At 40.9% G+C, this 25,531-nt stretch overlaps 1 protein-coding gene across 5 annotated transcripts in view; it reads right to left on the bottom strand.

Moving 5' to 3' along the window:
* Nucleotides 1-25,531, bottom strand: part of TDRD3 (tudor domain containing 3) — a 443,000-nt gene that overhangs the window by 128,023 nt on the left and 289,446 nt on the right. The window contains exons 13-15 of one of the 5 annotated variants that reach the window (XR_012159206.2): nucleotides 15,987-16,121; nucleotides 6,183-6,264; nucleotides 3,747-4,574 (exon numbers count right to left, since the gene is read on the bottom strand). The exons of 2 other annotated variants lie outside the window; for them this stretch is intronic. Coding sequence is in view for 2 of the 3 variants with exons in the window: in XM_073346164.2 (XP_073202265.1) it covers nucleotides 16,002-16,121 (120 nt within the window). In the remaining variant the exon portion in view is untranslated. Of the gene's footprint in view, nucleotides 1-3,746; nucleotides 4,575-6,182; nucleotides 6,265-9,591; nucleotides 15,339-15,986; nucleotides 16,122-25,531 lie in introns of those variants that run through there. 2 more of the 5 variants (XM_073346164.2, XM_073346179.2) reach the window with 2 other exon arrangements.

The following is a 25,531-nucleotide window of genomic DNA, read 5'->3' as shown; positions in this document are numbered from 1 at the left end:
TTTGATAGATCAGTTTGGAAATCAAGAAAATAAGACATAAGGAGACCCATATTATCATCTTCTTTTTTCCATATGTTGGATCAATGATCAAGGTTAAATGCCGTGACAATATTTCATTTAAAAAATAAAAAGCCTTTCCCCTGAGAAACAGGTTGATGCAAACATTCTCTATCCAATCAAATCAATCATACTCAAGCGCCTAAAGAATCAGAGCAATGCAGCAACTTTTAAACAGAGTTAACTCAAACACAGGAAGGATAACTACTCCAGTATAGGACAGGGACTATAAAGATATGGAAAATAAGTTCCCTTCTTACATTATGAGAATCCCATGGTGGCCAGTTACACAAGCTTTCTAGTTACTGTGTACCACCAAGCAATGTACGTAGCTAGAGGGAGAAATGGGACATGGATGTTGACCTCAGTGCTTCATAAATAAAAATAGTTATGTACACATTTCATTTGTATCTGGACCAGTCCATTTACATTTGATAATTTCAGAATCACATGAGTGTGCCATAGAGGAAAGGCACATCATATTTTGTACAGATTCTTTGAATTTTCATGGATAAATTAAATTGACTTTGTATTGTTTTGCGTTTCACTAAATCAGACTGCTCTTTTCCTGGTTTTTATGGATTTAGTTCAAGAAAGCAAGAGATTTCAGATAATATAAAAAATTATTTCAATTTCACTGACTGCTTTGGTACATCGATTGTAGGGCTCTGTCCTTAATAATACTTGTCCAAGCACACAGTCTACTAGCACTGAAAAGACAAAACTACTTTTTAAGTAGCACTATAACCTGTATAGCTTTGTGAAGTTGAATAGCTGCTGTAAGGGTCTCATTGATAATGCTGGAAGGGAAACGTCAAACAGCAATCAGCAAACAGAGTGAAGCATGTGCATAAGTGTTTGCAGATTTGAGACCACAGTATTTGCCTTATATATTATATAAATTTATTTAATTACATCAGTATAAACCCTCTTTTTGTTGTAGTCGTTCTGGTATTCTTGGTGTATTTTGTATTAGCACTTAGTAGAGAGAAATTCAACTTCCACTCAGGAATGGATACTTTCAAACATGTTATTAACACTTCCTGTGATGGGGTTTACAAACCCCATACAAAGGCTGAGGCAGGGGAAGGGCTAGGCCCAGAAGGCCTTGTCCCTCAGAATCTGTCGAGCATGCTCCTGGGAAGAAGACCAATATAAAGGGAGCTCCTGCAGCCCCAGTTAAGGGAAGAAAGAGAGTGCATTTCAAGGAGTACCACTTTGCAGCAGCAGAAGCTGCTGCTACTGATGGGATGTGGCTGTGAGTTTCTTCCCTCCCCACCCCAGCCAAGAACCATGGGCAAGGGGGACGAGAGGGCCACAGGCATTGGCCCTAGACTGCAGGGATTTTGAAGTAAAGACTAAATAAACTACAGCCACATGCCAAACTGAGACACAAGGTCTGGTAGGAAGTGGCCCGGGGGGAAGGTGAGCAAAGGGCTGGCCAAACCTAGGCCATATCACACCACTGAACTTTCAGAGCCCTGGGTGGGGGCCAGGTGGAAAGGGAGGGTCCGAGTCCCCCTACCCACTGCAGAGATACAACTCCTGGCCCCAAGGAGGGCAGACCTAGGGGTTACCAGCCAAGAAGCAAATCCAGCTGGGCCAGTCCATCCAGAGGACCAGAACACCCCAAACTGATAAAAAGACTGGAATCATAGGCCCAGACCACAAGGTCTACTGACTGACGAAATCACCCTGCTAAACTTACCTGGGTGAAACTCACCTTTGTGCAGAGGACCATCACAATCATAGGACTGGAAGGGACCGCGAGAGGAAACAGAGCAGGAACACCTCATATATGACCTAGAAACCAGGGGGACTCCCTACAGGTTTCAGAAGTGCTACTGGTCTGGTGGTGGGCCCCAAAGACTCCCTAGTGGGCCTCAAAGACTCCTGGAAGGGACCTCAAAGACTCCTGGAAGGGACCTTGAGAGTTTTATAGTCCAGTCCCCTGCACTCAAGGCAGGATTAAATATTATCTAGACTATCCCTGACAGGTGTTTGTCTAACCTGGTCTTAAAAATCTCCAATGATGGAGTTTCCAGAACCTCCCTAGGTAATTTATTCCAGTGCTTAACCACTCTGACAGTTAGGAAGTTTTACCTAATAACAAATCGAATCCGCCTTTGCTGCAATTTAAGACCACTGCTTCTTGTCCTATCCTCAGAGGTTAACAACAACACTTTTTCTCCCTCCTCCTTGTAATAACATTTTGTGTACTTGAAAACTGTTATCAGGTCCCCTCTCAGTCTTCTCTTCTCCAGACTAAAGAAATCTTCCCTCATAGGTCATGTTTTCTAGACCTTTAATCATTTTTGTTGCTCTTCTCTGGATTTTCTCCAATTTGTCCACATCTTTCCTGAAATGTGGCACCCAGAACTGGACACAATCAGTTGAGGCCTAATCAGCATGGAATAGAGTGAAATTTTTACTTATTGTGTCTTGCTTACAACACTCCTGCTAATACATCCCAGAATGATATTTGCTTTTTTTTGCAACGATGTTACACTGTTGACTTATATTTAGCTCATGATCCACTATGACCCCCAGATCCCTTTCCGCGGTACTCCTTCCTAGGCAGTCATTTCCCATTTTCTATCTGTGCAACTGATTGTTCCTTCCTAAATGGAGTACTTTGCTTTTTGTCCTTATTGAATTGCATCCTATTTACTTCTGACTGTTTCTCCAGTTTGTCCAGATCATTTTGAATTTTAATCTTATCCTCCAAAGCACTTGCAACCTTTCCCAGCTTCATATCATCTGCAAACTTTATAAGTGTACTCTGTATGCCATTATCTAAATCACTGATGAAGATATAGAACAGTCTCGGACCCAGAACTGATCTCTGTGGGACCCCAGTTGACATGCCCTTCCAGCTTGACTGTGAACCACTGATGATTATGCTCTGGGAACAGTTTTCCAACCAGTTATACACCCACCCTGTAGTAACTCCATCTAGGTTGTTTTTCCCTAGTTTGTTTATGAGAAGGTCATGCGAGACAGTATCAAAAGCCTCACTAAAGTCAGGATATACCACATTTACTGCTTCCCACTTATCCACAAGGCTTGTTACTCTGTCAAAGAAAGCTATCAGGTTGGCTTGACGCAATTTGTTCTTGATAAATCCATGCTGTTACTTATCACCTTAATATCTTCTAGGTGTTTTCAAATTGATTGCTTAATGATTTGTTCCATTATCTTTCCGGATACAGAAGTTAAGCTGACTGGTTTGGAATTCCCCGGGTTGTCCTTATTTCCCTTTTTACAGATTGGCAATATATTTCCCCTTCTCCAGGCCTCTGGAATCTCTCCCATCTCCTATGACTTTTAGAAGATAATCGCTAATGGCTCATATATCTCCTCAATCAGCTCCTTCAGTATTCTAGGATGTATTTCATCAGGCCCTGGTGACTTGAACACATCTACCTTGTCTAAATAATTTTTAACTTATTCTTTCCCTTATACACCATTTCAGTCCCATTTCAGCCATCAATATAAGGCTTACATGGGACGTGGGTGGTGCACAGGTCTTGTAGTGCCTCTCCGCACAGGGATAAAATTTTACCCATTCTGCAATAAGGATTAAAATGAAATGTAGCCTTCCCCACCTGGGGCCCCTTTTTCAAGCTTCAAAGAAGATTAATTAAAACATTTCCAACAGTAACGGAAGCAATAAAAGCAAAATGTGAAACTATAAGAAAAAGTGAGAATTTAATATTCAACAGTTCAAGTGTAATCTATGTTCTCCTGTGCCTTTGAGTCTGTCTTTGGTGCTGTAAGCCCAGTTAAAAGTACCTTGATGCAAAACCATACCTTACTGTGCCACGTTCAGACAATATCTGTTTCCACAGCAAAGTACAATCAAGTTTTTAAAAGGAAGTATTTAGCTAAAATTATTTAGGATATTACTGTTGAAATACTGACCAATTATCCTTCATTAGCCTTTTAAGCACATTTTGTGAATAGCATAGCATGCAGAGTCATAACTTTGGCCTCAGGTAATTTTGGAAAAGAACCATATGAAGTTGTGTGGGAGTCAGTCCATGATTCCACTCTACAGTAATTACTGGAGATGTTCTAACAAGTTTTAGAATGGTTATTCTAGAAAAATAAAATAATATTAAGGGCCCAATTCTGCTTCCATTTAATGTAGTAGGAGTTTTGCTATTTTCTTTAATGGAAGCAGGAATGGATGCGTAGTCCACTCCAAATGAATAAAAAGTAATACTGAAGTTTATACCAAAGGATGAGTAAAATATAAGGCAAAGAACAGAATAGTGCACCGTGGGTTTATTGATGGCAGCAGTAACAATTTGCTTTTTTCATATGTAAAAAGTATTTTGCTTCATACAACTAAGAACGTTAAAAAAAGTCTTGTGTGCTGATCAGCTCTGGATTCCTCCTGATCACAACAGCAGTCTTTCTTGTATTCTGTTCCTCAGGAAAAACCAGAAGTTCTTCTAGAAGTCTCGAGCACTGGGGGGTTGTCGATGACTTTTTCCCCCCCAAGAACTTTGCTAAATGAAAAAAATAAGATACATAAGCTACAAAGCTCTCTATTTTCTGTACAATTTCTATTTTTCATCCAAAAGAGTACGTATCTATTCTATTGTACTTAAGAGAAATAAGCCTTTAGAAGAGTAAACTGGAAGGTTATACTTCAATGCAATAGACATGACTAATACTATATTACCAAAAAAACAAAACAACCCTCCCCTGCCCCACACATACACTTCTAAGCAATGAGAGTCTATGAAAATGACATTTTTTTTCTTTGGTGAGAACTTCAAGGGACTTTGACAAAGAGGTTTAGAGTAATTGTGACGGAGCAAAGGGAAGTCTAAAAAATAAATAAATGACCAAGGCTTTTAGGATCTCCTCAGCCTCTCTCCAAGACCCACAATCCACAAAAGCAGAGATTTTTTCTCTTTTAGTTATCCTCCTCCCCCTACATTACAGTGATATTATCTCTAGCAAAGGTGGGCTAGACAGTATTTTAATTGAAGTTAGGAGCCAGATTCTGATACCTTTACTTGCTTTGAGTAGTACATTACTCCACAAGTAGCACTGTTGAAATCATATCTTATGTGATCTAATTACTACTGGCATTGAAGGGACAGTTCCAGTGGGTCTTTTATTGATTCTTCAATAAATGTTTGAACTAGAATCTCCCTAGCCCTTTTCCTAGATAGCAGTAAAGTATCCTTTCTAGTTTGGGTGTGCCCAGTCTGAGTTAGGTTGCCAACTTTCTAACTGCACAAAACCAAACACCCTTGCCCCGCCCCATCCCTGAGGCCCAGCCCCCACTCACTCCATTCCCCCTCCTTCCGTCACTCACTCTCCTCCACCCTCACTCACTTTCATCAGGTTGGGGCAGGGATTTGGGGTGCGGTGCAGGGTGAGGGCTCTGGCTGGGGGTGTGGACTCTGGGGTGGGGCCGGGGATAAGGGCTTTAGGGTGCAGCTCCTGTCGGGTGGTGCTTACTTCAGGTGGCTCCCGAAAGGGACTGGAATGTCCAGCTCCTAGGTGGAGGGGCTGGGGGCTCTGCGCACTGCCCATGCTCACAGGTGCCGCTCCCACAGCTCCCACTGGCTGCAGTTCCTGGCCAATGGGAGCTGCAGAGCTGGCACTTGGGGTGGGGCAGTGTGCAGAGGCCCCATGGCTGCCCCTGTGCCTAGGAGCCGGACATACTGGCCACTTCCAGGAGCCGTGCAGAGCCAGGACAGGCAGGGAGCTTGCCTTTGTCCCCCTGCGCTGCTCACCGGACTTTTAATGCCCCTTCAGCAGTGCTGACTGGAGCTGCCAGGTTCCCTTTTCGACCTGGTGTTCCGGTTGAAAACCGGATGCCTGGCAACCCAAAGCCTGAGCTTCCTGCCTCCCCTACTTGTAATATTTCTTCTTGAAAGAATCATTCTGTTACTGTGTCTTCTCAGTGAAAGCTGAATGAAAATTTTTCAAATTTTTGTGGGGCCATAACAATTGCTTGGAATAATCAAGATCATAAAATAATTTGTGGGTAAATTTTTACAAACAACCTAAGGGATTTACAAGTCTAGGTCCCATTTTCATAAGTGACCAAGGCACTTATGAAGTTATTAGGCTAAGTCAGTGGAAGGCTCGTTCACCTGTGCATCTACCAATGTGATATATGCCATCATGTGCCAGCAATGCCCCTCTGCCATGTACATTGGCCAAACTGGACAGTCTCTACGTAAAAGAATAAATGGACACAAATCAGACGACAAGAATTATAACATTCAAAAACCAGTCGGAGAAGACTTCAATCTCTTTGGTCACTCGATTACAGACCTAAAAGTGGCAATTCTTCAACAAAAAAACTTCAAAAACAGACTCCAACGAGAGACTGCTGAATTGGAATTAATTTGCAAACTGGATACAATTAACTTAGGCTTGAATAAAGACTGGGAGTGGACGGGTCATTACACAAAGTAAAACTATTTCCCCTTGTTTATTCTCCCTCCCTCCCCCCGTTCTTGTCAACTGCTGGAAATGGCCCACCTCGATTATCACAACAAAAGGTCCCCCCCACCTCCACCCCGCTCTCCTGCTGGTAATAGCTCACCTTTCCTGATCACTCTTGTTACAGTCTGTATGGTAACACCCACTGTTTCATGTTCTCTGTGTGTATAAAATCTCCCCACTGTATTTTCCACTGTATGCATCTGATAAAGTGAGCTGTAGCTCATGAAAGCTTATGGTCAAATACATTTGTTAGTCTCTCAGGTGCCACAATTACTTCTTTTCTTTTTGCGGGACACAGACTAATACGGCTGCTACTCTGAAACCTGTCAGTGGAACCTAAGTCTCTTTTGAAAATGGGACTCAGGCAGTTTTGAAAAATGTACCCACCATCTGTTCAAACTGCATAGATTTCAGCAATTTTTAATGCCATTCATGCTTATGTCTCTGTGCAGGGAAGATTATCAGTTGCATTAGATAGGACAAAAATGAATAAGAGATATAAAACCTTCAGGATATAATGCAACTATGAACCAAGCTGGCAAGTTATACCTTGACTGCCCATCACCAAGTTTCTTGCATCTTCTAGGTCTTTAACTAATGACATAGGAACGACTTCACTTCCTGCCTGAACAGTACCAAATTACTCTTTAAAGAGGAAATGACACCCTCTCAAAAGTTCTCAGAAATAGATATGAGGAAGGGGTCAGCATTTGGAGCCTTTCCCCAATTACCTAAGATCTCGTTCCTACAGCCCTGAAAGCTCTTGTGAGCTAAAGAAGATAAAGGGGAAGGGTCCATTTTGACTTTATTACCTATATTTAAAATTGGGGAGGAATAGATTATAATGCTACTCCTTCCTCCCAAAGTTGGTTTAAAACAAAAAATACAAACAAATTCTGACATGGGGAAGTGCAAAGGAAAACATTTAGGATGAATTTTCAGCATTGGTCTAGCTCTGTTCCACTGATTTCAATGACAAGACAGTGAGATTAATTCTAAATCCTGCAAATCTCACCCAAAATGTAATGAACAGAGAGCAGCATAGTGATCTACCTGAAAAAGATACTAAGAGGGCCTGTCTGATGGATGTCTTAGCTATATTTGAAAACCCATCCACTGCAATGTAAAGCTGACCTTTTCTTCACCTGCCTACACCTCAGACAGACCAATTTCCTCTATAGATTCTGTTGGACTCATCACAAACTCCACAAAGCAAACCTAGTAAGCTCAGTAAAATAAAGAGAACTTTGAGATATACTTCAGTATCCAAACGGATTAGTGAAACACACAGTTTTAAAATTAAGCACAAATGCTTACTACTGAGATGGTTAAAAGTCTAACCCATTTCTGGAAAAGTAAACAGCCATGCCTCTTTTCTAAAGATTCAACAGCAAACACTGACGCGGTGTGGGAGGGAAATAACTTGTATTACAAATTCCAGAAGGAATAAAGTCAAAAGACTGTTTTACTTGGAACCGTTACATTATCTAGCCTAAATGGGAACCTTCATTAAGCTCAGATACACATATAATCCTAGGTTTCAGAGTAACAGCCGTGTTAGTCTGTATTTGCAAAAAGAAAAGGAGTACTTGTGGCACCTTAGAGACTAACCAATTTATCTGAGCATAAGCTTTCGTGAGCTACAGCTCACTTCATCGGATGCATGTGAGCTGTAGCTCACGAAAGCTTATGCTCAAATTGGTTAGTCTCTAAGGTGCCACAAGTACTCCTTTTCTTTTTACATATAATCCTGTTGCTTCTCCTGTTACCTTGCTATCACTTCACTTCTTTTCCTAATTACAGAATTTACTTAGAGAACAAAAAGCTGTAAATATAATTTTGCCTTAAAATATTAATGCTTTCTTTTGGTGTAAAAATGGAATAAACTTTTAACATGAAGTATAATAAAGATTTTCTCTTTGTAATTATTTCCTATGCTTGGTATTGGAAGTTTTCCAAATACAATCTTAAAGTTAATAATAAAAATAAAAGTTGATCATCATCAGATTTAAACATTTTTATTAATATAAAATATGCACACAAATCCACAAACACAAATGTGTAATTTTCACATTTTTAAATAGTTTACATTTAGTCATAGTTACTGAGATTTAACATTATAATAGGCAAGGAAAGCAACTCATTTAATTTTTTGATCTAGTCCAACTGAAGATTCATATTAGTCAATGTGCAAATGATATAGTTTCATAGTGAGTTGTAATGACAATGAATATTGGATATGCATAACCCCACTACATTTTATATTTGAACTGCATAAATACAAGTACGTTAAGACTGAACTGCACTGGGACTGATAACATTAGCCAACGTGTAACAGTCTAAGCTGCCATTGGCCATTTATTACATTTGGCCAATAACCCCAAGTTTTGGGTAAGAAATAGCTATTGGATGTATCTTTTTGAGCAAGTTTTGAAATAAGCAGCTTCTGTGCAGAATTGGAGGACAGGAAATATCTAATTTCTTCAGCTAAGGAATAATGTTTTAAATTGTGAGGAAGAAGTATAGTGATATTTTAAAACATATTATTTGGACTGTCTCTTAAAAGATGATAAAACATGCTAAGAAACTGTATTCAGCTTCATGAGACACCTGTTTTTTTTTTTAAATCCTCTATTTTCTTTTAAAATAAATTATATATCAATTTTCTCTGCAGAATTTAATTACTAACTGCAGATAGAGCGTGTTTAAGTTTGTTTTGTTGTGCAGATATTTTTCCACCTAAATATAGCCACTTAATTTAGAGAGGTTTCAGAGTAGCAGCCGTGTTAGTCTGTATTCGCAAAAAGAAAAGGAGTACTTGTGGCACCTTAGAGACTAACAAAGTTATTTGAGCATAAGCTTTCGTGATGCTCAAATAAATTTATTAGTCTCTAAGGTGCCACAAGTACTCCTTTTCTTAATTTAGAGAGTTTCTGCAAAAAACCAATCATGATTGACATTTTAGAAAAATGTTAGAAAAATTGTATTTGCCACCCAGGATCAGACCAGCAGGTCCAGCTAATCCTGTATCCTGTCTCTGTCGTTGGTCTGTACTTGATGCTTCAAAGGAAGGTGTGAGGAGCCCTGTAGTAAACAATTACAGAATAATCTACTCATTGAGAAAGTTTCTTCCGAAATCCCATCAGTTAGTGGTTTGCTTATGTTGTGAAATATGAGGGTTACTACCGCCTCCCATCCTATATTTTCACCTATTATGCAACTGAGGATGTTCCCATTATCCATAAACACGCCTAATCCTTTTTTGAATCCTATTTAACTATAGGGATTAGATCTTAACCCCACTGAAGTCAACGGGAAACTCCAGGATTTCACTCTTGGCCTCAATTTATCTCACAGTAAAGAGTTCTTTTTAGTGGATCAAAATTTGTTGACTTTCCTTTTAATTAAATATCCTTTAGTTCTTGCAATATGAGGAAGGGTAAGAAGGAGCAACCAAATATAACTCTCTCTTAAATCCCTTCTTTTCCATCTCACTAAATTAAACAATCCCAAAACGTTTCAATCATTCTCTTATGGAAGAGGCATGGAAAGTCTAACCATTATCATCATCCATCTGTGGACTTCTATTACTCTTTCTATATCTCTTATGCAATAAGAGTGACCACAGCTGAACATGGTATTCCAAGACAGCTTGTACCATCAATTCATATAATGAAAATACAATATTTTCATTATAATTTGCTATTTTGTTAGCTTTATTGACAGCCACTGAACTTTGAAAGGGCTGTTTATTAAGTTCACCATGACACGCAAGTCTTTTTTTTTCCTCAGCAGATACAGTTAGTTTAGAATCCACATTTGTATATACCCCACAAGATTTGGAAATACATAAAGGTTTGTTTGTATTTTTAATTATCTGTGAAATTTCTGGTGTTGGTGACTCACTCACCTTCTCTCAGCAAATTTCTCAGTAAATGTATTGGGTTTTAAAAATTGAATCTCTACAGAACACTAAACAGGGTGTTCATAATTAGCTCAATTATTACTTTGATACAAGTCAGGAATAAATTTTGTATGCCCAATTGCCAAAACTAAATGAATAATCTCCAAGAAAGCAGGATATTTTAGCATATGATCAGAAAAGGAAAGTATTTGTCCTTTCGCCTCAGAAACACTAGTTGTGTTCATTGCAGAGTATGGGTGGAACATCCCCACTGCAAAACCCTACCCATGCCAGACCCACATGGCTGTGTCCACAATGGTGCTGTATCAGCCTGTGCCCTGGGCTGGATTTCTAGCAGGATATCCCATGCAGCGCATTCAATTGTGCCACTCTATAAACTCATGCACAATTTGATATGGGAGACCTAGTCCCTGCACTGAGATTCCACCTGCTCAATTACCTCTGCTGCCAGCTTCTCAGAGTTATCATCACAGAACTCTTGATTATGGGTACATTGCCTGAATTATGGGTCCTACTGATATCACACACACAGCTTTACCAGAAGCCTGGTGTCAGCTTCTGACCAATTGGCAGCATGGAGGAAAGATTTCTTGGATGGCATATCTGTTCAAATGGTGTGGAAATGCAGCAGAAATGGAGCAGGCAAACATGGGGTTAAAATGCAGTGCAGAAGAAGGGAATGGTTAGACAAGAAGAGCCCAGATGGAATTGTGGGATTTGATTGGAGGACTAACCGCGCTCAGGTTTGATTATCCTGCATTCTCACTGTAAAGTAGGCAGATTGCCAGGCTGAAGTGAAACCCAAGCTAAAGCCATGCCAGCTAATCTGTCTTAAAGCACTGTCAAAACTGGGTTAGAGGTTTTTCTGTGTGGACAGAAGAGGATTTGGGTCAACACCCAAGTTATAGGTAGGGCCCTACCAAATTCACAGTTCAATTTCACAGTCATAGGATTTTAAAAATCATAAATTTCATGATTTCAGCTATTTAAATCTGAAATTTCACAGTGTTGTAATTGTAGGGGTCCTGACCCAAAAAGGAGTTGTGTGGGGGTGGGGGAGCAAGATTATTATAGGAGGGGTTGTGTTACTGCTACCCTTACTTCTGCAAATGCTTCTGCAGCAGTGCTGCCTTCAGAGCTGGGCAGCTGGAAAGCCATGGACGCTGGCCAGGAACCCAGCTCTGAAGGCAGAGCCACAGCCACCAACAGTGCAGAAGTAACGATGGCATAATATAGTATGGCCACCCTTACTTCTGCACTGCTGCCTGCAGAGCTGGGCCCTCAGTCAGCAGCCACTGCTCTCTGGCTGCCCAGCTCTGCAGGCAGTGCAGAAGTAAAGGGGGCAATACTGCAACCCCCCTAAAATAGCCTTGTGACCCCCCTGCAACTCCTTTTTGGGTCAGGACCCACAACTTGAGAAACGCTGGTCTCCCCTATGAAATCTGTATCATATAGGGTAAAAACACACAAAAGACCAGATTTGACAGGGGGAGACCAGATTTCATGGTCCGTGATGTGTTTTTCTTGGCTATGAATTTGGTAGGGCCCTCGTTATAGTCTAGACTAACTCCGCAAAACTAACTCCGTGAAAACATACTCTAGCAGATAGACCTTGCAAAGGAATTTAGAGAAATATACTCCGAGCCATGTGAAGGAGGAAGAGGACAGCAGAAGCCAACCACAAATTTAAGTACTGCTTAATAAAAACAAACATATAAGAAAACAAGAGGCAACTGAAAAAGATTCACTGGTTTATGCTCACCAAATATGATGCGACTTAAGACATCACTTCACTCATTACTGACCTTTGATCAACAGTTAAAGATTGAAGGATTCATTAGATTCACACGAAAGAAAAAGGCTAACAAGCGGGGCATGCTTGATAACTCAGCTGTTAATAGCCACTGCATTTTTGTTTTAATTTAGTAACATCATGCTTTTTGGGGGTCTAGAGATTATATGGTTTGCCTTTTACATTTGTTAGCATAGATGTGAGTTACATTTTCTGAGGATGAATCATCTCAATTTTAAAATAATAAATTATTAATAAATTAATAACTATAGCTGCAAAGATAATCTTCACTACAGATTCAGACCACAGTGAAGATTTTTATGTGCTATTTTTTGTGCTGAAGTCAGGTATCTTTTCACCTGACCATTTCATGATAGGCTCACTGGGGCCTAGACTCTAATGCAAGTTCTGTAGACTCTTTTTGCTGGGCTCAGTGAGTCAATAAAAAAGGGAAATTACTTGGCTGTGTACATTGCTCATAAAAGGGCTGAAGTGCGGGAGTCTTGGACAAAGGAAGACAATACTGATTTCAGTAGGAATTTCACTTATGTATCTGAGAGGAGACTTTGGGTAACTGGACATGGAACAGAAGGAATAGGCATCTGAATAGGAAAAAACAGGAGCAGTCCCCTGGCAACGAATTCCACTGATTGACTGTATCTTGTGTAAAGAAGTATTTCCTTATGTTAGTTTTAAACTGGCTGCCTACTAATTTCATTGGGTGACCTCTAGGTCATGTGTTACGTGAGGGGGTAAATAACACTTCCTTATTCACTTTCTCTATACCATTCATGTCATATGCCCCCTCAGTTGTTGCTTTTCTCAGATGAACAGTCCCAGTCTTTTTAATTTCTCCTCATAGGGAAGCTGTTCCATACCCCTAATTATTTTGTAGCCTTTCTCAGTACTTTTTCAAATTCTAATACATCTTTTCTGAGATGGGACGACCAAACTGGACACAGTACACAAGGTGGGGACGTACGATGTACTTAGATAGTGACATTATGGTATTTTCTGTCTTATTATCTATGCTTTCCTAATGGTTCCTAACATACTGTTAGCTTTTTTGGCTGCTGCTACACATTGAGTGGATGTTTTCAGAGAACTATCTACAAGGACTCCAAGGTCTCTTTCTTGAGTAGTAACAGCTAAGTTGGATCATATGGCGTCACTTCCCCTCCAGCGTGATCTACGCTGGTATTCCTATATATTTTGTACTCTGGTATTACTGTGTCCAATTTATTACCATGATTCCGCCAAGTTTCTGAGATGCCCATTATATCAATGCCCTAATTCAATACCAGGCACTCAAGTTCACCCATCTTAGACTTCTTGCATTTGTATTCAAGCACTTGTGAAATTTGTCAATATTTAGCTGTCTGCCTTCATGTGATGTAATTGAATGGGACTCTTTTGTTTATCTGTTTCTCTTCAATTCCTACATGTACTTTATCAACTTCTATCCTCTCCTCTTTAATAGGATATAGAGTATCCCCATTAATAAATCCTCCCCTAAGGGACGTGTCTGTTCGAACTATGTGGTCCTCCACACCTGTCCGCTTTCTCCCTGCCCTTAGTATACAAACTCCTCTATGGCCTTTTTAATTTTGCATGCCAGTGGTCAAGCTCCATTTTGATTTAGGTGGAGCCCATACTTCCTGTATAGATTCCTCCTTTCCCAAATTGTTCCCTGGCTCGTAATAAACCTAAATCCCTTCTCCGAACACCATTATCTCATCCACTCATGGAGACTCTAAAGTTCTGCCTGTCTAATTGACCACGTGTGTGGAGCTGGAAGCATTTCAGAGAATACTACCTTGGAGGTCCTGGATTTTAATCTTTCTTAGAAGCCTTAATTTGGCCTCCAGGACCTCTCTTCTACCTCTCTCTAAGTCACTGGTACTTAGATGTGCCACAACCATAAGCTCCTCCTCAATACTGTGCATAAGTCTATCTAGATATTTTGAGAGGTCAGTAATGTTTGCACTCATCAGGCAATTCACCATGCAATTCTCCCAGTCATCACAAACACAATTATCTGTATTTCTAATCACTGAATCGCCATTACTATTATCTGCCTTTTCCCTCCTAGGGGGGCACTGTCAGTGTAAGAGAATACCATGACATCATCTGGAAGTACAGACTAACACGGCTACCACTCTGAAACCTGCAACTATGAGATTGTTTCCCTCTGCTCCAGCTTGATGTTCTCCTTCCCCAAGATTTTCACCTTCTCAACAGCACAGAGGCTGGCAAACTGGGCGTGGGACTGCTCTACTGTGTCCCAGAACATTGTCTCTATGTACCTCTGTCTCTCTTATCTCCTCCAGTTCAGTCACTCTAGTCTCAAGAGTCTGCACTCAGTTTCTGACAGCCATGAGCTCCTTGCACCAAATGCACATACAGTGGTGGATCAGCCACTGGGCCAATGGGATCCGTGCCAGGAGCCTGGGCCAATTAGGGTACCTCTGTGCCCCAAACCCACTCTTCCCACCGGGCGCTCCTGCTGGGGAGCAGGATCGGGGTGCAGTGACTTGCCCCGCTCTGCCCGGCTGGGGCTCCTGCTGGGGAGCAGGGGAAGGCCCCGTGTCACAACAGTGCTCCAGGGCAGAACTGGCAGGAGCGGGGACAGGGTGGGACAAGCCCCCGCGCCCCAACCCCATTTCCCTGGCAGGAGAGCCGGGGGGAGAGGAGGACTTCAGGTTGGAAGGGTTGGGGAGGGCCCCCCCACTTGCTCTGGCCCAGGGTTCCACAAACCCCTAATCTGCCTCTGTGTACACATATGCCATCTGCCCACAAGGCAGGCAAACATACATGCTGCATTCAGTGCAATAAACTGGACAGCCCCCACTCTGCTGTCAGTATTCAGGTATACCTCATCAAAACATTCAGGGACAAAAACGCCAAATATATTTTCATCTGTCTATGTTCTGTCTACAGAATTGTACCCTATGTATGCACAATTTACTACCAAAAAGATATTAAGTCTTTATAGTTAAGGGGGAAAAGAACTAAATCAAAGCAAAACAGTATAAAATTAGTTGTGTAAAAGCTTTTACTTCTGACTGCAAAGGGTTGATTCTGAAAAAAATATATTAATAGTAAATTAGTAATAGTAAAATAGTAAATAGTACAATTTGTAATTAATAGTAAATCTTTATTTTAAAGATTACATATTAGGTTGTTTTATTATCAGCTTGATATAATATTTTGAAAGGAAAACATGAAACTTTTAAATTTAGTGTAATTGTTAAAACAAGTATTTTATAAAGACACAAACACTCTAGTACATACATAAAGCTGTAATAACAGTCATTTCTAGGTGTGGATTTTTGGCTTATGCCGCATTATACTTCTGAAAAATGCCATTATTACAATATAAAGCAGGCCATGTCATGTGTTACTGCTTACTTATTTTAATAAGACTTTTTATAAGAAACACTCATTTTCCCCCCTAGGAACTTTACACTGTAAATTTGGTCCTAGTATTTTATAATAGAAATTACTATAATTTATGGTACTTTTTCAACCTGCTCACCATTGGCAACTCAACACCGGAGACCTCAAGGCAACCTTGTCATTAACAAAGCTTCAAAGTTCTTTTTCTTTTTAATTATGGTAACTTTGAACAGGTTATATTATAACATTGAGGTACATACCCTTTGCCACAATGGATGCACTTTGTTGAAACTGAAATCCACAAATAAAATGTCACTACTACATATTTACCTTTTATTTTTCCTATCAGTTTCTAGCCCTTGGGGGTTGATAAAACTGTTGAGTTGGTCGTGTGGACCGCCTTGGCTGACCATCACCTCCTCTGCGGAACTCTAGAGTTTGTTCATAACCATCTTCCTCCTCCTCCTGCAGGTAAACAGCATTGTTTTAAACGTAGAAAGTAAATGAATGCATTATATATGAATAGAAACTGCTGCTTCTATGCAGATAATCACTCAGGAAACTACCATGACATGGAAACTGCCATAATGGATGACTATTTCAATTCTTTCAAATTTTTTCAAAACTGGGAAATCAAATAGTAAAATATTGAAAAGTTTCAAAACTAGATCTCAGAAACAGCAGGAAAAGGTTAAAGGGACTTGCAGCAGAGACATACATGTATAAAAGTACAATTATTTACCAAAAGTCATACAAGCAACATAATCAAAGAAGCAAGATATTTTTGCCAAAACCAGTGAAAGCTGGAGAAACTGGCCCTGGAGAGATTAGAAACATGGGGGGAATGCAACAAAGAGAAATTCAACATGGAAAAATGCAAACGAAGAAATCTGGGGAGAAATGTTCAGAAATACAGATCTGAAACAAGAGGTATATATCCATAAAGGAGTAATGCTGAAAAGGCCAACAAGCAACAGTGAACAGCAAATTAGATATGAATTTGCAATGTGCAGTGGTAATAAAAATAGCCTCTGTATATTTAGAGGCACCAGGTAATGGTGTAGAGAAGCAATTACACATCTAGTATATTGCATTCTGTCCTGGGCACCTCAAAACAAGAGAGATATTGACAAATTACAGCGAGTTCACAGAAGAGCAACAAAAATAATTAGGGGGCTGGAAAGATTGATTTATGAAAGAAGATGAAACGAGCTAAATATATAGCTTCTCTAAAATGTTTTGAGGTGCAAAATATTAGCTGTCTACAAAACTTAAAGGGTGTATACATTAAGAATGGGGAAGAATTATTTTGAGTGGCACAAGAGGATATAAAAACAGTTACCTACATTTTCATGACTGTTGTTTTTCAAGATGTGTTGCTCATGTCCATTCCATTCTAGGTGCGTGTGCCCCCATGTACACAGTTGTCGGAGATTTTTGCCTTAGCGGTATCCATAGGGTGAGCTGTTTTGCTCTATTGAGTGCCACACTCATGCATTGGTATATTAGGCACTGCTGACCCTACGACCTCTCAGTTCCTTCTTGCTGGCAACTCCGACAGAGGGGTAGGAGGGCGGGTAATGGTCGAAGAACAACAGTTAAACAAAAAGGCAGGTAATCATTTTATCATCTTCGTGTGCTTGCTCATGTCGATTCCATTCTAGGTGACTCACAAGCAGTATCCTCACAGGGGGGCTCAGAGTTCACAGTCTAGCGGCTTGCAGTACTGCTCTACCGAAGCCAGCATCATCCTTGGCCTGCTGGGTAACTGCATAATGGGAGGTGAATATGTGGACGGACATGGTAGGTGGCTCTGGTAGAGGGTTTTCTGAGTAGAGTCGAGGACCGGTCCAAAGAAATCTATGTGTTGTAGAGGCATTATGGTGTATTTTTTCTCGTTTATCAATAGCCCCAGATCACGACAGGTGGAGCAAATGAGATCGAGATGCCGCTGCACCTGATCCCAGGACCAGCCCTTTATTAGCCAATCATCAAGGTATGGATACATTTGCACCACTTGGTGCCTCAGGTAAGTGGCCACTGGTGCTATGCACTTTGTAAACACTTTTGGGGCTGACGAGAGACCGAAGTGCAGCGCCTTATTTGAAAATAGCAGTGGCCCAACACAAAATGGAGGAAACGCATGTGCCCCTGGAAAATAGAAATAGGTGTCATTCAAGTCAAGGGCAGCATACCAGTCTCCTGGATCCAGGGAGCGAATAATGGAGGCCAGCGAGACCATGCAAAACCTGAGAGACTTGTTGAGGTGGTCTGGGGCTCCCTTTTGCTTTTGGGATTAGGAAATAACGGAGCATAATCCTTTTCCCCTCAAGTGTGGAAAGACCTCCCTCTACCGCCCCTAGGCATAGGAGGCTCTCCACTTCCTGAACAGGAGTTGCTCGTGAGAAGGGTCCCTGAAGAGGGACGGGGAAGGGAGGTGGGAGGGAGGGTTGGTCACAAATTGCAGGGTGTAGCCTGAAAATATTATGTTGAGCGTCCAACTGTTCAAGGTCAACCGCGACCAGGCTGACCGGAAGGGAAGCAGTGGTTGAGGAAAGAACAGGGAGGTGGATCCTGGGAAGTGACTGGGGCACCGTCCGAGTGCACATCCTCAAAACACCTGCTTTTGGCTTCCTTGGCCTGTGGAAGAACAAGGTTGGAAGGAGGAACAGGAAGACAAATGGTCACGCCATTTAAATCCTTTGTCTCTGACCTTCTTTCTGTAGGATTTGGACCGGGGGACACCCCGGGGCCTCAATGGAGGTGAAGGCGGCAGTGGTTAGAACGGCTTTCTAGCCTGCTGGGGGGTTTCAAGGCCCAAGGAACAAAGAGTTGCACAGGAGTCTTTAAGGCCATGGAGCCATGCATCAGTCAGCTCCCAAAAGAGCCCTGCTCCCTCAAGCGGAAAAATCGTCTGCATCTCCTGGGAGCCCAGAGGATTGTACCCAGGAGCTGCACCTCATGATCATCATGAAGGGGACTATTCTGGCAGCTGAGTCCGTAACATCCCAGACCATCTGGAGGACATGTCTTGCCACCACTTTGCCCTCGTCCACCAACGTGGCGAACTCCTGGGCACGGTCTTCTGGGAAAGCCCTCCTTGAACTTGCTGATGGAGTCCTACAGGTTGAAGTTGTACCTGCCTAGCAGGGCCTGATGGTTAGACACCCCAAATTGCAGGCTGGCTGTCGAATAAATTTTCCTGCCAAACAAGTCCAGCCTGTTGGCGTCTATTTTTTGGTATGCCACTCGCCTGGGCCTTTCATTGATGGTGGAAACGACCAGGGATCCCGCTGGATGGTGGGTGACAGGTACTCAAATCCCTTTGTGGGGACAAAGTACTTCTTTTCCACCTTCTTGGAGGTAGGCGGAATGGAAGAGGGGGTCTGCTACACAGACTTGGAAATTTTAAGGACCCCTGGGTGAATGGGCAACATGACTTCTCCGCTAGCTCCTCTGCCTCTAAGTTAAGGTTGGCAGCCACCCTTTTGAGCAAGGTGCTCCTTGAAGTCATTGGGGGGAGGGGACTGCTTGTTTGCGAGGGGCTCACCACTGCTTTGTCCGGAGATGACAAAGATGAATGCACAGCAGGGGGAGGGGCTGCTCCTTGGGTGTTGGGGCCTGCTATGTCGCCCTGGTGTCGGATTCAGTACCATGCTCTGACTTAGGTGCTCGCTGTGCCAGAGGCAACTTGTCTGATGCGGCCTGGGAGAAACCATGGGAGTACGGGACCGACATAATAGGTACACACCATGGGTGCCAGGACTGCCACTGAGCAGGCCATTGCCCTCGCAGGCTGGTGGCGACTCACCTTTTACAGGCGAGGGGTCGGACGCAGGTCTCTAGCTGGACTAGGGATCCCACTGCAGCAGTACCCACACAGGTCCTTTGCCTGAAGCTCTGTTTTTCTGTCATGGCAGAGGGCCCAGGAACTCCAACTGCTTCTTGGGCACCGGGAAGGGGGAATGATGCCGGGTGGGTTCTGGTGCTGGTGAGGCAGTGCATGCTGATGCCGAGGTGCCGGGCATGGAGTCCGATCGAGAGGGCGCCAAGGTACGACAAAGCACAGCCTCCATGAGAAGGACCCTCAAGCAAATATCCCGCTCCTTCTGAGTTTGAGGGCGAAAGTTTTTGCAGATCCTGCACTTATCCTTTCTGTGGGACTCCCCCAAACACTTTAAACAGCTCTCGTGGGGGTTACTAATGGGCATCAGCTTAAATGAACATGGCTTAAACCCTGGGGAATGGAGCATGCCCTGCTCTGAGGTGAAGTCCCAGCTGACACTCTAACTCCTAAGCTACTACTTTAACACTTAATTTAAAGATCTAACTAAGTACCTATCAACTAATAACAAAGGAGACAGAACAATGGACTGTAAGAACTGTTAACACTCTTGCGATGCATGACAAGGTGCTCTGACCAACCGTCATGAGCGGTAAGAAGGAACTGAGAGGGCATAGGGTCAGCAATGCCTATTATACCAACGCTTTAGTGTGGAACTCAAGAGGGCATAACAGCCAACCCTACAGACACTGCTAAGGTAAAAAAAACCTGACAACTTTTCACGTGGGCATGCACACACCTAGAATGGAATTGACATGAGCAACAACAAAGGGAAAATTAAGGATTATCAGGGGAAAAAATCCTGACCACGGTGAATAATGAAGAAGACCGGTCACTGATTCAGAATGATCTGAATTGCTTGGTAAACTGGGTGCAAGCAAACAATATGTGCTTTAATACAGCTAAATGTATACATTTAGGAAGAAAGAATGTAAAGCCACACTTGCAGGATGGGGAACTCTCTATCCTGGGAAGCAGTGACTCTGAAAAAGATTTGGGGGTCATCATGGATAATCAGCTGAACATGAGCTCTCAGTGTGATGCTGTGGCCAAAAGAGCTAATGTGATCATGGGATGCATAAATAAGGGAATCTTGAGTAGGAGTTGAGAGATTATTTTACCTCTGAATTTGGCTCTAGTGTGACCCCTGCAGGAATAGTGTGTCCAGTTCTGGTATCCACAATAAAATTGGAAAGGATTCAGAGAACAGCCATGCGCATCATTAAAGGATTAGAAAACAAGTTTTACAGTGATGGACTCAAAGAGCTTAATCTATTTAGTTTAACAAAGAGAAGTTTAAGAGGTGACTTGATTACAATCTGTAGGTAACTACACGGGGAACAAATATTTAACAACGGTCTCTTTAATCTAGCAGAGGAAGGTATAACGTGATCCAATGTCTGGAAGTTGAAGCTAGACAAATTAAGACTAAAATTAGTATATTTTAACTATCAAGGTAATATAATCATTGAAATAATTTACCAAGGGTTGTGGTGGATTCTTCATCACTGACAATTTTTAAATCAGGACTTGGATGTTCTTCTAAAAGATTTGCTCCAGGCATTATTTGGGGGAAGTTCTAAGGCCTATCTTATACAGGAGGTCACATACTAGATTATCACAATGATCCCTTTCAGGCCTTGAAATCTATGAATCTATGACTGTTAAATAATCTCTCATAGGAGATGGTGGAAGCTCAATTTCTTGAGGTATTAAAACTAGCCTGGATGAAGCACTAATAAGTGTACTGTAGAAAACAATCTTGCTCTGGGGATTGGCAAAATGACCAACCCAGGTTGCTTTCATTTCTGATTTGATTCCTCAAAGAGGAATCCCCTGCCCAAGCACAGCACATTCAGTTCAAGAAAACAGTTATTTTTGTACTGAGGAGTTTTTCAGACAAAGAGGATAGTGGGATTGTGAAAAGTTGAAAAAGGGGACATTATTGGTTGATCCCAACCCTTAATCCTATGTTACACATCACTGAACACAAACTAGAGAATAGTTCATAACTTTATAGGGCAAAAATCTAATAAAGGGGTACAGGGAAATGTTAGCTCAAGAGGCGGAATGGGTGTATTAAGAAAGCCACATGGGAAACAGAGTCCTGCATGGTGAGTAAATTACTTTTGGTTCCCTCTTGCTAGTTGTTTTCCTCATAATGAATAGGAATATAAATCAATACTAAAAAGAGGACAAGGGAGAACTAGGATAAAAAAGACTAAGAGGAAGAAAAAGCATCTTTAATTCCGTCAAATACTATAACTAAGGAGGCAGACTTATTGGTTTCTTAAAAGTTCAGTAAGAAGCCACGAGTCTTTAGAACTGACATATCTTGCTATTCCTCTCCTATAATGCAGTGTGAAGTTAATAAAGAGTTAAGTGAAACACAGCAAAGTCTTCTATTACAAATGTGATTGAACGAGAGACATGTCTTATTTTCTAAAAGGGCAAATCTATTCTATTTATCCAGGGAATTAATCTGCAATCTGTTTCCTAAACAGACTGAATGATTTGGAGGTTATTTTAGAAATGCATATTATTTTCAAAGATTTTTCCTTTTTTAGTTGTCCAGCTGTTCAAATGAAGGTCCCCTTTATATAAACTAGGTTCTTGGACACAGCTAAGTTTCCTAGGGCACAAATGGATCTGATTGCCCTATGAAGGAGAGGCAATCTATACAAGAGAAGAAAACAGAATTTCCTGTATGGACATACAAGGGATATATAGGTGGGTTTTTTTTGTTTGTTTGTTTGTTTTTTACATTTTATGGATTCACTATATCCAAAAGCAAAGAACAAATGGGTTCTGGTATAAAAGCTCATTCAAATCAGTATTCAGCATATTGCACCTAATATTAAAACATTCTTCATAAAATGAAATAACATTACCAACATCAATTTCTCACAAACTAATAATGAGAAAAGTAGTAAAAAGAATGTAAAGAAGAAGGGGAAAGAAGGGTGATTATTTTAATCTGTCTTACATACAAAGTATCTCAAAATGTTTTGCAATGACGTATTAGTAATGTACAACTTTTCACATTAACTGTAGTCAGAGCTGAAGGACAAATGTAAGAACATGGAGTCGCAGGCAAAAGGGTGGTTATTTTTATCATTTGAATGCCTGCTCCTATTTAATCTCAAGGATAAACAAATTACTTGAGTTAACAAAAACACTGTCTTGACTAAAAGCTTAAACACAAAAGGAGTGAAAGCTAGCATTATAGCACAACCTTTTTTGTGCCTTAGTCAAAAATTTTCAGAGACTGTAGGTTAGAAACTGTGGATTTGGATATCTCGCCTTCTGTTATCTGTAAAGGTTTTACTTTCTTTGAAGTTGTATCTATTTTTCAATAGTTCATCTCTGAAAGGGTCTGGCAATTGTTTAGTCCCTCAAATAATCCCCTGCAATAGAACAAATATGGTTGATAGCTCTCAGTACATGAGGCAGAGCTGAAATATTAGTTTCACTTGCACAGAAGTTGATCGTGTGAAGGTACAGCTATAGCTTTATATTCCCAATTCTGTGAAGGTAATCATGTTTTGAAATTTTTTAGTTCGTTAACAGATACTTTATATTGGTCTTGTGGTTAAGTCTGAGGATCAGGAGTCAGAAAATTGGGGTTCTATTCCTGGTTCTGACACCAACCTCCTTTTTGACTTCTGACCAGTCACTTAAATCTCTTTGTGTCTCAATTTCCCTATTAGCAAAATGGGATAAAATACTTGCTTACTTCCAAGGGGTGTTGCAATGCTCAGTTAACTTTAATTAGTAAAAAAAACTTTGAATATGGATGGAAGATGCTATAGAAAAGCAAAGTATTGTCTCTGAAGTACCTCCCTTTAGGTCGCGCTCATTCATGCTAAGGCAAGTGAAACAAAGAAAGGGCTAGATCATGGCTTTTCAGACACTCTAGAATTGGGGTCGGAGAAGAGGAAGCTCTTAGTATCATCCTGGAGCAGAATACCTCCTGAAGCATAAGGTCAGCATGTACTGAGGCATCAGATTGTAGAAGGCATTTGACTCACCTGGGGCCAACTCTGAAGTAGTTTAAGGACTATTGCCCTGAACCTGCCCGAGAACTACTGGCAGCATTATACCCTCTTGTTCCTTGCAGTTCCTAAGTTTAAAGAATGTGACTGTGCCTATTCCCAAGCCCCTGTACAATCCATGTTGCATCTCCTTCCTCTACCCTCTAAAAACTTTCTATGTTAAAACAGTTCAAATAAATATGACCTCTGAACAATACACAACTCTAAATCCTCGTCACAGACTAATATAATTAATACCAAGAGTTTCTTTTCATGTCAAGATTCTCTGACTGATTGCACCCTTTCTTTCTTTATTTTTTGTTAGTGACAAATTAAAACTTCCATAGTAGATATTAACTGGACAGCAGTTGAGTGGGATCAGGGAAAACAACATAATGGATGAAGAGAATCTTCCAAGAATACAGTTTGCTCAACAACTGTTACCAAATATGTTTGACAAAACAAATGTGTTTAATGGCCTATGTAATGAAATCCTTTTCAGCTATCCACCTACAAAGTTGCCCCCTGGCAATCATTCTGTGTAATTGTATTGTATTATGAAAAGCTTACCAAAAAACTGAGTGTTCTAGAAAGGGAGAAACACCTTTCACAAATCACAGAACTCTCCATTATTTACCAAAGTATGTATTATTGTCATTAGATTCATGTTCTTGAAAACAAACTTAATATGTATCAACGTTGGTTGTTCTAAAATTGCAGATAAAGCAAACACAGTTAACAATGACATTTCAGCACCTAATTAACCCACTTTCATTTCTGCAACACTGAGCTGTATGAAATACAGAAGGTTTTTCACCTGCCACAGAAAAGAAAATAAGATCTACAATATAACAAACTAAAGTAAAGTAAGTCTTAGGACCTAAATCATGAAACCCTATTTTATACCATAATCAGACTTTTAGTACCGTCAGTGTAAAATTATTTAAACTTTGAGATGCTGAAAACTTTAATAGGAAAGTTTCCTGATTTTTTCATCACCGTCAGTATGTCTTTCTTTCTAAATTAGGGAATCAGCAGAACTGAAAGCAAAAAGTTTTTTATACATTTATTTACTTGCCAAGAGAATGAAGACAGATGCAATCTGAGATTTCCTACAATTCCCTGCCAAAGTCTTCAACCCTAAAATAAAAAGATTATCCTTCTTAAGAGTGAAGAATTAACCTGGTCTGTCTGTTAAATGTAGGTTTCTCTGGAACAGACAGACTATACTGCACAGAATTGTGGCTGAAGGTTTAGCAACGTATTCTAGTATTTTCAAACGAGTGTACTCAATCAGCCATTTCATTTTCTTTTTAACAGCCTAAGCCAGGCTTGAAGCTATTCAGTAGTTGCGTATACCATGAAAAACTCTACACATTATTTCACAGGAGTCCTCAAGAGAGACCCAGAAACTAAATTAAAGAATGAATTACCTTTCACCTGTAATGAATGGTGTCTCGTTGTAAGGATGACAAGCACTTCAGAGTAAAGGTCACTGATAAGGTACAACAAGAGAGTTTCCACAATATCTGGCTTATACAAAACCTCTGGTCCTAATGCTGTTGGTCCTGGGAACCCCAGAAACACAACTGATCAGTTGAAATTAAAACTAAAAATTGAGTAAGATAAATTTTACTGCACTGTCATTCCATTATAAATATAGTGAAGAGCTGAAGGTGCACACATTTCAATTCAGTTAGCTTTCCTACAATAGTCTGTAGTGAAACCTAAAAAAACCAACCGACAAAAAACATTTTCCCCTCTTCTTTGAAGCCTTGGGTGAATCAAAAGGAGGCTTTGTAACAAGTGAGAATGACAGAGAGATAGTTTACTAAACAACAGTCCATCTGACTCTTCCCTCTTCTTTCCTTGCATCCCCTCCCGATCTCTTTGCTCTCTCCAATACTTGGCTCTCCCTCCTCTGCTCACAATCTCCCACCCTCATCTGTTGATGTCTTGTCCCTTGTTAGCTTCCTGCCTTCTGACCTTCACCTTGT

Source organism: Lepidochelys kempii, chromosome 1, assembly GCF_965140285.1.
Source record: "Lepidochelys kempii isolate rLepKem1 chromosome 1, rLepKem1.hap1, whole genome shotgun sequence".
Taxonomy (NCBI): Eukaryota; Metazoa; Chordata; order Testudines; family Cheloniidae; genus Lepidochelys; species Lepidochelys kempii.
This window is presented reverse-complemented; position numbering and strand designations above follow the sequence as displayed.